This window comes from Vicugna pacos, chromosome 2 (genome assembly GCF_048564905.1).
Source record: "Vicugna pacos chromosome 2, VicPac4, whole genome shotgun sequence".
Classification (NCBI taxonomy): Eukaryota; Metazoa; Chordata; class Mammalia; order Artiodactyla; family Camelidae; genus Vicugna; species Vicugna pacos.
In genome coordinates, this window is record NC_132988.1 from 18,599,665 (window position 1) to 18,612,126 (window position 12,462).

Below are 12,462 nucleotides of genomic sequence, written 5' to 3' on the forward strand. Positions count from 1 at the left end.
AGTTCTATTTGATTAAAACGTCTGTTGAAAGACTTCTTCACTTTTGCTCATCAGATATGGCTTCCTCAGAGTGAACGTTTTCAATCAGATGTGGTTTCTCAAAAAGTTTCAGAGGTTAATGTTAACAAGTAAAGGTCCTTTGAAAGCAAGTGAGTTTCTGTAAGTATTGGTCCAGTTTAAAGTCGTAGGATCTTTTCACATTGCCTGAACAGTGAGCTATATTTGGGGATTTGGCATACAGAGGGTCTGTCTTGGATTAGGTCTCAAAATACCTAAAGGATTTCCTTAAACAGGCCTGGGGTCAAATACAACAGGTGTTTTACTTCTAATTTTGGAACCAGAAGCAGCCAGTTTAGAATGAGGCTGTTCTTCACTCATGCAGCAGGAGTGAAGATAGTAATTTTGCCACAACAGCAAGTGTGGAAAACACCGAAAATGTGTTATTCTTCTAATATTTCTGATAATAAGCCACATTTTTACAAGATAACATAGAATTGTGATGAATTCTACAAAGCCTTCTGTTTTCTTAGTATTTAATAATTCACTTAAAAAATAACAAAAGTTGGGGGCAGAATATAGTTCAAGTGTAGAGTACATGCTTAGCATGCATGGGGGCGTTCAAGCCCCAGTACCTCCTCTAAGAATAAATTAACCTCACTACCTCCTCCCACCAAAATACAAAATTAAAAAATTAAAAAATTAAAAAATTCCGAAAGGCAACCTCAGTGTCAGGTTCTATGCTAGAATACGTATTTAAATGATCCTACCCACTCTTATATTGTTTATACTATTGTTATTGAGTTACATTTTTTGCAACAGAAATAAAGACAGTGTAGAATTAATGATGTATTGGTTTCCTTTTCAAAGTGTTTCAAAGGATTTTTGAGACTTTGGAAAATGGTGATTTTTTTTAAATTAAAAAATATATATGTAAGCATATTTAAATCAGGTTAAAATATGGACAAGGCTTGAAAATAGAAAATATGCTTGAAACACTATTAGCCACTCAAAATGAAATCATTGTGCACATAAAAAGTGAGCAAAACTTTTATTTGAATGACATTTTTTAAAAATTAAAGCAATGTAATTATGAACATTTCAATTTCAAAATAAATCCTGATAAATTTTCAAACTGAAGGCCCTGGAAATGTTTCTAATATATCCTCAAGATAATTAGCAATGCAATCTTAGCATTATACATACAGTAGATTTCCCATAAATACATACTGAATATGAGATTAGCTTCAGAAATTCTTCTTGAAGGAATATTACATAAATGTTAGGAAAGGCATGGTTTTCTTTTGGCGTATTAGAAAGTGTGCTGCTTGGTAATGGAAAAGAAGGTGAAAAAATATGTATGTATGTATGTATATGTATAACTGAGTAGCTTTGCTGTACACCTGAAACTAACATTGTAAATTGACTATACTTCAATAAAAGTAAAAAAAAAAAAAAAGATTTGAGAGAAAAAAGTCTGCTGCTTATAAAACTAATTATAAAACTAATACTACAGAATCCACTCATTTTAGGAATTCAGTATTTAATCTCTACAGCTTAAGTACTACTTTACTTTCAATTCCTCTGTGGGTTTAAAAGGCAAGCCATGTTTTAAAAAAAACCACAAAAAAAGCAAGCCATGTTGTAAGAGGTGGCAATACTGGGTAAATTCTTTTTCAGTGTAATGAGAAATATATACAAAGTATATATTTTTAAAGAAAGAAAAGCAATTTTTCTGTCTTTTGACTTGCAACTAGAGTTTTCTAAAAGTGATTCCAAAGTGTTCATTTCTTTACAAAATGTACAAAATTTACTACTGGGACAAGAAAACTCATTCAGGTCACAGTAACTTTTGTATTCTCTAAAAACAGCACAGTTGGGATAAACTCTTTAAACATTAAGAAATCAAAATTAGAAGCTCCAAAGAAAAGAGACTGTATGAGTCATTAATTGTCTGCAGCAAGTACTGAAAACAAATTACTAAAATAAGAGTTTTCAGTAATTTGCACTGGGCTCTCACCATCAGGTGAGAGTCAGCCTTGCCCCCATTCCAGAGTCTGTTTGATCACATGTCTAAACTCTCCAGTCCCCTCCGCCCCAGTATTCTCCTGACACACCACGGCCTCAAGACTGGAGTAGATTTTACGATTAATCGCGTACTTAAATGATTAGGACACCGGATGCTGTTGTACTTAGCAAAATAAAATTCTGGTGTCACAAAAACATACTGATAAATTCTGGGATCTAAAGCAAAAATTGTCATTCCACTTCAGAGGGTGGGAAGTTGAGCAGGAAGGCTCCAGTAAGCATTGCTGGAATCCAGGGCAAGTCCAGCACGTTATCAGGCAATTACAAGATGAGTTTTTAAGAAAAAAAAATCTTTTCACCACCAGCGACACCTCTTTGTGTTGGGGTGGGCAGCTACAGTGGCAGGGTAAACCAAAATGCCTGCGGCAAAAGCATCGTCTTGCCACAGCGCGTGAGCTATACTTCTCATCTCTAATAGGAATCAGCAGTTCACGGCTGATTTATGGACAGCCTGTGTCGCTCTGCACGGTGCCAGTTCCGGGAGCCTTCGCCAATTAGCTCTATTTTCTGCTTAAGCCGTTAAAGCCACCTCCATGGAAACGCCAGGAGAAGAGGCCGGGGGGAGGGGAGCAGACAGGTGCGCCCTCTGTTTGGAAATACACAAAGGGCCGACCCAGCGGCCTCCGTGTCCCTGGCAACTCCGCGCACGCTGGGCGCGCGCACTTCCCGCGGCCCCGCGGCGCAGTGGGCGGCGGGCGGGGCGCCGCGCGTCGGCTGGCGGAGACCCTCGGCCTGCTCGCGGACGCGGTGCCCGGGAAGCGCGAAGCCGGGTCCGGGCGGTGGCGGCCTCGGCGCCCGCGCTGTAGGGACTTGTAGTTCGCGTGCCTCGCGGGCGCCTCCCCCGGGTAGGCCGGCCGCGCGTCCCCGCCCGCCGCAGGCCGACTTCCTGCCGCTGCCCAAACTACACCTCCCGCCGTCCTCTCCGCTGTCGGGCCGAAAGCGAAAACAAATTCTGGGCTGCGAGGGTGCTGCCCTCCGCCGGGCGCCCCCACCCGCTCCCCGCCCCTCCGGCGCCCTCCTGCGAGGTGCGGAGACGAAAGGCCGCGTCTTTCTCTTTCGGCTTCCTCGGCTCCCGGTGTGGGTGCCGCGCGGGGGCCGCAGGCCTCCTTTCACCTGAGCCGGCCCCGCGCGCTCGGGCCGCGGGGGTTTCCTCGCCTCAGCCGGGTCGGGACGAGGAAACTTGTGGGGGCGGCGACCCCCCGCCCAGTTGCTGAGCCGGGCGGCAAGGCCGCCGGGAAGTGACTCCTCGCTCTCGGGTTTCCGTGAATTTTCCCCCCGGCGCCCCTGGGCGCGTGGTCCCTCGGGAGGCGGCCGCGTGCGCACGGCCATGCACTAGGCAGGGTTCCCCTATGCGCGCGGACCGCTGCCTCGGGCCGCTGCCGCCGCCTGCCGTCCGCCGAGCCCGAGCCGCCGCCCGAGCCGCCGCCCGTCCCAGGCCGGGGCGTCGAGGAGCCGGCGGCGAGGCCATGTGGGGCTAGCCCGCGCCACGCCGGGCCTGCAGCGCGACCGGCAACATGGAGGCGGCCGTCGGCGCCCCCGACGGCGGCGACCAGGGCGGCGCGGGGCCCCGCGAGGACGCGACGCCCATGGACGCCTATCTGCGGAAACTGGGCTTGTATCGGAAACTGGTCGCCAAGGACGGGTCGTGCCTGTTCCGGGCCGTGGCGGAGCAGGTAATGGGGCGGGGGATGGGGGGAGGCGGCGGGGCCGGGTGGGAAGCGGCGGCCGGCCGGGCCGCCCACGTCCCGGGCTGCGCGTGGCCCCGCTGTCGTCACAGCGGCCCATTGTCACGCCGGAACGCGACGCTGCCCAGGGTCTGGAAGCTCTAAATCGAAACTTAAAAACCTGTGCATGAACCGGGTGTCGGCCCTCCTGGTGAAGAGGTGACGAGTGGAGGACAGCCCGCGAGGCCTGCCGAGAAGCCTGCTTGATGGCTGGGGACTTGGCGAAATGCTGTTTCCTCCTTCTGTTCCGCATTCATCTTCTCTTGGTTTTTTAAGCACAGCGTTCACACCAGTAAACCAAATGTTTACTAGAGGAGGTGGTGCACCGGGCTTGACTCGTGGAACATGATTTTTTCCTCTTACCGGACTTTGGAATGTGGGGTAGCCGTCCCGCCGATGTCCACCTGAATCAGGAGGGGGAAAATGTGCAGTTTGGGAAAGCCAGCCTTTTGAAAATACAGTGTGTTTTAAAATAATTCAACTCAAAGATTCCACACTTTTTTTCTTTTAAATGCTCTGCAAGGCTTTGTAGGTATACTGTAAATATTTGACTCAAAAAAGTCTGTTTTGTTGTTGCTAGTAGGAAGGATATACCTGGGGTTCTTTAGGCCCTGGACAAAATCACTTTTAACACAGTTTTTGGGAGGGTATTTCTGATTTTTTTTTTTTTTGGTAAGAGAGCTTATTATGTATTATATAACACTGTGTAGTTGGTAGGTATGCAGCCACCAAAACCGATCCTATATTGAAAAATAGCTGTTGAAATAGTTGGACAGAAGTTTCACATTACTGCCTTGGTGGGTGTTTCCTACCGTTCGCAGGTTGCTTTCCTTTGGCCTAAGATCCGCCCCTCCTTCCTCCCCTCCTTGGAGTTTTTCTGTTTGTCTTTCTCTCACCTTTTTTGAATGCTAAGTAGCTTGCATAATTCCTATTTGTGAGTGAATGTTTAACTTAACATCTATAGATTATTCCATTCGCATTGTTTTCAACACAAAAAGGCCAGCTGTTTGTTTTTTAAAGGCCCTCGTTTTCACATCCAGAGCATAAGATGCTTTTCTTTTTCTTTTTTTTTTTAAAGAAAAAACGAGAAATTGATTTAACTGGTCCACACCTTTGCATTTTGTTGCAGGCATTGTCATTCAGACATTCTTCGCAATGCTCCTCAGATCTAACTGTGTCTTTCAGTTCATTAGTTTTCTCTTTTTAGAAATTTAGGATGTTCTAACTTTGCTGTAGGTTATGTCTACACATACACAGAGCACCTGTCTTTAATATTAGTAATAGTCCCATTATGGAGTTTTCCGGATCTCTGTTTGTCTCCCTGGACCTCTCGGCACCTCCAGAAGCAGAGGGAAGAGGTAGAAGTGAGTTCAGCCTCTGTTTATACATATTTAGCTCTAGGAAGAGTCTGATAGGGAAGCAGGTGGAAACCAAGAAAAATAAGGCAAGTGTGGTGCATATTTGAAGTTGGATTATGCACATCCTAGTTTGTGCTGAAGCAAAAAGGTGTGTCTGGTTTCAGTACTACATGCCATAGATAATTGGCAAATTTGATTATACAGAATCTCTCTATTTTTAAGTAGAAAGGAACACAAGCTGGCTGATTACACTAAGAACTCATCGCTAACATCAGCTAACACATTTTATTGTATATTATTGTGATGGGATTTAAGTCAGGCATAAGGGACTGTCCCTTCCAAATATGTGACTCGACTTAGGGTATACTGAGCTTTTAGAAAGCTTAATACCATGAATTTTGGGGGAAGCTCAGTTCTTCAGGAGACATGGACTAAAGATGTAGCCTTCATGGCCAAAGGCAGTGTATGTGTTGGGGGAGGGGGCAGGGGGAGGGGAGTAACAGCAGCCTCAGGCTGCCCTTTAAAAATATGTACAGAGGATTGACTTTTTTGGTGTACGATTTCTCCAATTATATCTAAGTAATTTATCACTTCTAACAAGGAGTTAGGGTAAGTAATCTAAATGGCAGTCTTCGAGGGGAGAGTCTTGAATCAGGAGAAGTGTCTCCCTCCAAATTACCCGATTTAGATAGGCCCTTCCCTTTTTACACTTCTGGACTTGGGCCTGCAGGAGGCCTGACCTGAATCAGCTCTGTGGCCATGGAGCTAAAAATAGGGCGCTCTGAGAGGACTTGCTAAAGCAGTGTCTCAGCCTTTCTCAGTGTTTATCACTGTCTGTCCTAAGACTGGAGAGCCTCCTATTTCTAGCTTATCTTCACGTATACAGTAATTTGCAAAGATACTTGTCATGCCATTTGAATTCTTCCTGAATGTCCTTGAACCTGCACAACATTATGCTTTTTAAACAGTTGTCATTTAACTTTGCTTCTCTTAACAGTACTTGGCTTACAGTAAAGCCCCGGCACCCCATACTTGATGCAGATTGCTGAGAGTTTTGCTTCTGAGTAACAGGTTCAGATTTCATGTGCTAATAAAATCTTTGTTAAAAGAGGAGAGAAAGCAAGAGATATGCCTGCCATTGTTTTTGATGGAAAATAAGCTTTACTCACTTATGTCTGCCACCTGTTGCTAGGTAAATGGCTTTAAGACTAGCTTCTCTTTACTAATGGCAGGAAGGCCCTATCGGATGACACTGTGGTTTACTCAGACTAATACCTTGATTCACAGTCGTGTCTAACAAAGCTTCTGTGAAAGGAGTGTTGCTGAATGTCGTTTGTTGAATTGGCAAAAAAAAAATGTGTGATGGCTATTTTTACATATGTAGTCCTTCCAGTGCTGGAAGCTTAGAATAGGTAAGGATGCTTTTTAGTAGTTCCTAAGACAGCAGTGTTTATGTTCTTTAAGCTGAATTCCAGCTGGTGTACTGAAAAGTGACTCATTGCTAACCTCAGCTAGTGCATCTTCAGTGTATCTTAACGTAAAGGGACGTACTAGCCGTCCAGACAGTTGCGCCTCTGGTTTTGTGGGTATAAATGAGCCTTGGCTGCTATCCACAAAGCCCTGTAAAATGTGCAGCTAGCTGGAGCTTCCCTTGTCTTGAATTCTCTGCTCATCCTGAACATAAGGGAGAATCACTGAATTGGAGCTGCAGCTCTTAAAGCTTCTTTGTAATAGATTCTCAAGAGGCCTTGATAGTAGTTTGAGATAATGGTTATTTTAAGTGTCAGTGTTTTTTTTTTTTTTTGCCTGTACCTTAACCTTGTAAGGGTATCAGGAGCACCTTCGTTTGAGACACTTAGTAATAGGAAAAAATTTTAAGTATGGTAGTTAAAAGTATGGTAGTATTGGAGACTAGCCAAGAGGTTCCTAACCATTTGATGATATTAGTTGGTTTTAAACCAAAGCCTTAGAATTTTAGTAAGACAAAATACTAATAGGTTATCCTTTCGTTGAACTGGTTGTTTAACAGAAGAATACAGAGGCTACATAGTGAGAGGATTTGGATCATCTTTGTAGTGTGGCTTACTTTTTTCAGGTGGTGCTGTAAGATTTGGGGCTTAAGAGCAAATTTCAAGGCTGCTGGGACGACAGCACACTGGGGCACATTTGCATCCTGTGTGCTACTCGCTGCATGTTCTTCCAAGAATCATGTAAGCCTGACAGCTAAGGATTTAGGAATGAGTGCCTTAATTTCTCTGAAACCACAATGGACTTGAATTTATATATGAGGCAACTCATTCAAAACTACTGGGAAAAAGAAATTTATCTCTTATGGACTTAAAGCTTCTTAAAACGGGGATTTTTTGTTGAAGTTGCCTATTTGTTCTCCTTACCAACAAGCATAGGATGAAGCTAAGCCCCGAGTAGCAGGAATTCTGTTAGCCCTGCTTCGTGAAGAGCAGTTATAGTAGAGGGCTGGCCGAGAGAGGAGTGTCTTAAGTTTACAAAGATTTCCTCAAAGGAGTGATTTCAGTGACCTAAAGGAAAGTGGTATTGAGCTCTTGGTAGGATGACACCTGGCTTATGAAGTGCTCCTGTTGTATGTGTATGTGTTCGGGGGAGAGGTGGGAATGAGTCAAGAGCTAGAACTCAGAGAAGGGGAGGTGGAGGCTGGTGCCTGTTGGTCCTGAGGTCGTGCTGGGTGAGAGGAGGCCCGTCGGCATGACTTGACTCTCAGGTGCTCAGTGGTGTGTGCCTCTTCCTCTGCAGGTGCTGCACTCTCAGTCTCGCCACGTTGAAGTCCGGATGGCCTGTATCCATTATCTCCGAGAGAACCGAGAGAAATTTGAAGAGGTAATTTGTAATTTTAGACATGTAATGGTGTCTTGCCTTAAATTTACATTTCACTTTTTAGAAGTGGTCTAGTGGGAATTTCACAGGTTGGATCTTAATGTAGCTGATGAAGACAACCTTTATAAAAAAGAACTGCTTTACTGAATTCAAATCCAGTTATTTTCAGTTGTGATTTTTTTTGAGGCCATTTTATGGTGTTTGTTTATTCAGACATTTAGAAAGCTTCTGTAACAGATCAGACCCTGAGCAGTGGAGGATGGAAGGATGACTCGGGCAGGATCTGTATGTATTTAGAGTGAGCTTTGTCTGACATGATCAGGGAATTGGGTGTGTGGTTAACAGCTTTCTGTGATTGGTGACCGCCTATGAATTTTAAAAATTGCAGACTTGGAGTATAAAACATGCTGAGCATAGCTAATGCTGAGCCTTTGATTTTTATCAGATTAATAGATTTTTAATTTTCAGGGTTCATCATTGGGAATCGCATATCAGAACACTGTAATTTTAATGATTAGTAGTTAATAGAATGTAGCAGTTAATTAGTAGTTAACGGAATAGCTACTTGCTGTAATTTCCTCTGTAGTACGTAGTAGGCTATGAAATAAGATGCCACAGTGACCTATTTTCATTTTACATCAAAAACCTTACAAGATTTACTAATTATTGGTTTTATGACCTACATCATCTGACAACTTTCAGTGGAATTTTCCCCTGTTGACTGCCAAAGGAACATGGATGCTTTGCATGTAACTCAATTCTAAGACTTAGTAGGTAAACAGTTCTTAGTTTAGATGCGTGCTTGGGTTTGAGTTCCTATATTTAAGCGAAATATTATTACTGGTGACATTTTTCTGGGTGCTGTGTTATCAGATGCACAGTAATACATTCCAGAAAGGAGAGTTACCTGCTTGATCAGATTTGAAAACTTTTCTTCTTAAAAAAAAATAACAAACAAAAAACTGGTAATGTGAAGGCTAGATGAGAGAGTGTTATGGTATGATGGTGAAGACAGCAGGGAAGTAGAGTGATCTTAAAGTATTTGAAGAAATTACAAGTGAATCAGTTATTTTTGGCCAAAAGGTTAAACTCTGTTGGCGGTAATGGAAATTGCCGATACTGGTTGAGCATTGACTGTGTGCCCGCAGGCGTTGTGTGAAGTTCTTTGTGTGTATTATTTGGCCTTTACAATCTTGGGAGGTATGATCGGAGGCTGAAAGTTCCGAAGGGGAAGGTTTCACTTTTCCTTACAATGAATTCCTCTGACAGTGTCTGTTGGCCGCTATTGGGAAAGGCGTCCTAGGAAGAGGAGGTGCGCCTGGTTACTTACTGACAGTGCTTAGTCAGGGCTTAAGGTAGGTACTTTCTGATTAGAAAGGACAGTCTCAGATTGGATATGGGCTTGCGTCTCTTCCAGCTTTGAATGGGTTCTGTGGGTTTTTGTTTCTTGAGTCTACAAATAATCACCAGATATAGAACAGTCTCTGATTGGTGGGATATTTAAAATGTGTGACTACTTTTTTATAAATACGTGTTGAAACTTAGGATGTTTTTTGGAAATTTGACAGTATACGATATATAGAATTATATCTCAGTCTTAAAAAAAAAATCCATGGACATTTAAAAGATTTTTATAGACCAGCAAGTGTACTGTAATGTTTTTAAGTGTATCACTTTCCTAAATTAACTGGGACTGTAATTTAAATAAAGTTGAATTTGGTGCTTCAGACAAATGTCTTTCTCAATTAAATTAGTGCAACTACTATGAGAAAAGCAAAAAACATTATTACATAGTTTGAAGAAACTCCCTTTTATCTTTACGTTAAAGTAACAGTGAAACACACTATTAGAAAACTTGTTGATTCTTCAAAATATCTTTAGTGTTATTACTTCTCATCCTTGTTTTTAGTGTAACTGACCTAAGAGACTGTGAATATTTATATCTATTAGTAAACTAATATTCCTGTCTTTGTTTAATTCTCTGCTATGCATTGGCCATGACCATAGTTAAGTACTGCTTTTATCATGTAATTTGTTTATGGTGTCACCTGAAGTGACCTTGAATTGCCTCCTCCCTCAATCAAAGTCCTGGGCTCCAGGCCCTCCGTAAACAGGTGCCCAGTTGAGTCCCTCCCTCATTGTGCTCTCCCCACCTGCTTGCCCTGTTCCTGCTCGCCGGGTGGCTCCTGTGCTCCCAGCACAGTGCTCTCCCTGCCCCTCCTGCTGTGCTGTCCCTGTGTGCCTCCATGTCCTGTCCAGGAAATGCTTTCTGATGGTGTTTCCTTCTTTAAATTCTTTTGTATGTTTTATGATGATTTGTATATATTTGCATAATTAGATTTTGTGTATGTATAATTAACTATTACTGGTGTATCCAAGGTTTGTGTAAAAAACTCAGTAATTCACAGTGAAGAGGTTGACTGTTGCTTTTATGTATTCTTAATAGACTTTTTCTTTTTTTGCAGTTTATAGAAGGGTCATTTGAAGAGTATTTAAAACGTTTGGAAAATCCACAGGTATGCAGTTATCTTCTAGTATGTTTATTTTTTATATATTTAAATAATATATTCAAAGTTCATTATAACATGCACTTAATATTACAGGGTATGGAGGGGTTTCCTTATAAACATTTTCTGTTAGGTGCACATTTTATCCGGCATTTAATTAGAAGACAGAGCTGTGTACTGTGCACTGAATGTTGCCTCCCAAAGGAGAGAGTCGTGCTGTCTTTACCTGTCATGACAGTGTGTGATTGTAGCATAAAACACCAAAAATAACACTGCCGGTGGTTTCAGGGTGCCGTGTGGGTGTGTGTACGGGGCGCGGTGGACAGGGCGATACTTGATGCTTCCTTAGGCAGCTGAGAAGACAGGTTCCTCATGGAGGCCGCGTGCCCTGTGGTCAGCGTGAGGAGGAAAAGACCGCTGAGGGTCAAGGGACAGCACTTCGCCCCAGTCCCGCTGCCAGCGTGCTCAGTCATTTTCAAGTGGGAAGAATTTTTTTTTCCTGCTTACAAAACTATTCTTACTGTAAAAATCCAGATGTAATGAAATGCCCTGCAGAATGCCATGTAGACTGTTCCATCATCCCCAGAGGTCATCACTGTTCAGTTTAAGAGGACATTAGCAAATGAAAAAGCTGAGGGGAGGAGTCAGGGGAGAGGGAATAATAACATAGGAATAGGGCGTTTGGTCAATGTTTGGTGTCTCCGTTTGACTAACTCCTGTTTGGGTGTGTGTTGTGGGCCAGGAATTGCCAGGCACGCGGGATGCAGAGGTGACTGGGATTTGGATGCTGTTCTCAGGAGTTCCCTTATAGTAGAGAAGAATACCTACTACAGGGGAGAAAGTGCCTGTGTACCAGAAGTGTGGACGTGGTGCTGTAGGCATTTCAGTTTTACTTCCTGCTTGGTAGGCAAAGCAGGAGTTGGAGAGTGAGTGGGCATTCGAAGTCTGAATAGATTCTGGGTAGGAAATGCCCATGGTGGAGGGCGTTGCCAGGTAGTGAACACTGTGCACAGGGCAGACTCAGAAAGCACTTGGAGCTGTGAGCAGCCTGCAGCCCAGGCAGGCGGGAGGTGGGGAGGAGTGTGAGGGCCGGCTGTGGCCAACCATGGGGGTGCTGCAGGCCCGGCTCAGCAGCTTGGAGCTTGTGCTTCAGGCCAGCATCTCTCAGAGTGACCTCCAGGCCGTGTTCATCAGGGAAATGCAGGTCCCCGGCCCCTGTTCCAGACCCAAAGTCTCTGTGCCTGGGGCCTGGGAATCTGGCATTGGGAAATCTTCAAGTTTTTGGAGACAGGAAGGAAGTGAGTATGTTTTCTTCACTGCTGTGAATGGGGAAGAGTGCCCGGCATTTTTGTTGACTAACTGAATAGATGGTTGCAACACTTGTGTAAAGATAGTTTGGAAGTAGATGAGACCAGAGGCAGAAGGACCAATTTCAATGGCATTAAAAAAATTGTGTAATACATGGGAAAGTGGGCACGCTATATTAAGTGTAAAAAAAGGAACAAGTATAGTATTACTCCAGTTTTGGAGACAAATACTCTCTGAAGGCCTTTTCTCTAAATCCACTCCTGACAACATTTTAAAAAATTTAAAACTGAGTTTTGCCCTCAAAAAATGATCATAAATTCATTTTCCTGAAGTTTTTGCTTTTTTCTCTTCATTTATAAGCCTCTTTGATGGCAAGGATTATATATTTTACTGCTTTTGGACTTCCCATCATTGCCTGTCCATTTGGAGTGCCTCATCGATGATCCGTTCGTGCGAGCTGAATGAATGTTAAATCCATGTCGCATTGTCTGTTACAGGATAAACGCCAGCATGTTGCCTCTCAGTAGTAGTATAACTGGTGATTTTTATTTCCTTTATAGAAGATGAAGGAAATGACAAAGGCTATTTATTAATTTTTAATCAGAAAAAACCCCCAGGATATTATTGTAT

At 43.4% G+C, this 12,462-nt stretch overlaps 1 protein-coding gene across 3 annotated transcripts in view; it reads left to right on the plus strand.

Moving 5' to 3' along the window:
* Positions 1-2,847: 2,847 nt before the first annotated feature.
* The window catches only part of OTUD4 (OTU deubiquitinase 4), a 39,794-nt gene continuing 30,179 nt past the window's right edge, over positions 2,848-12,462 (plus strand). Inside the window, exons 1-3 of one of the 3 annotated variants that reach the window (XM_072976343.1) lie at positions 2,848-3,758; positions 7,937-8,020; positions 10,483-10,533. In XM_072976343.1, coding sequence (XP_072832444.1) covers positions 3,600-3,758; positions 7,937-8,020; positions 10,483-10,533 — 294 coding nt within the window. In that variant the 5' untranslated portion in view covers positions 2,848-3,599. Of the gene's footprint in view, positions 3,759-3,928; positions 3,969-5,154; positions 5,174-7,936; positions 8,021-10,482; positions 10,534-12,462 lie in introns of those variants that run through there. The other 2 variants (XM_072976349.1, XM_072976359.1) reach the window with 2 other exon arrangements.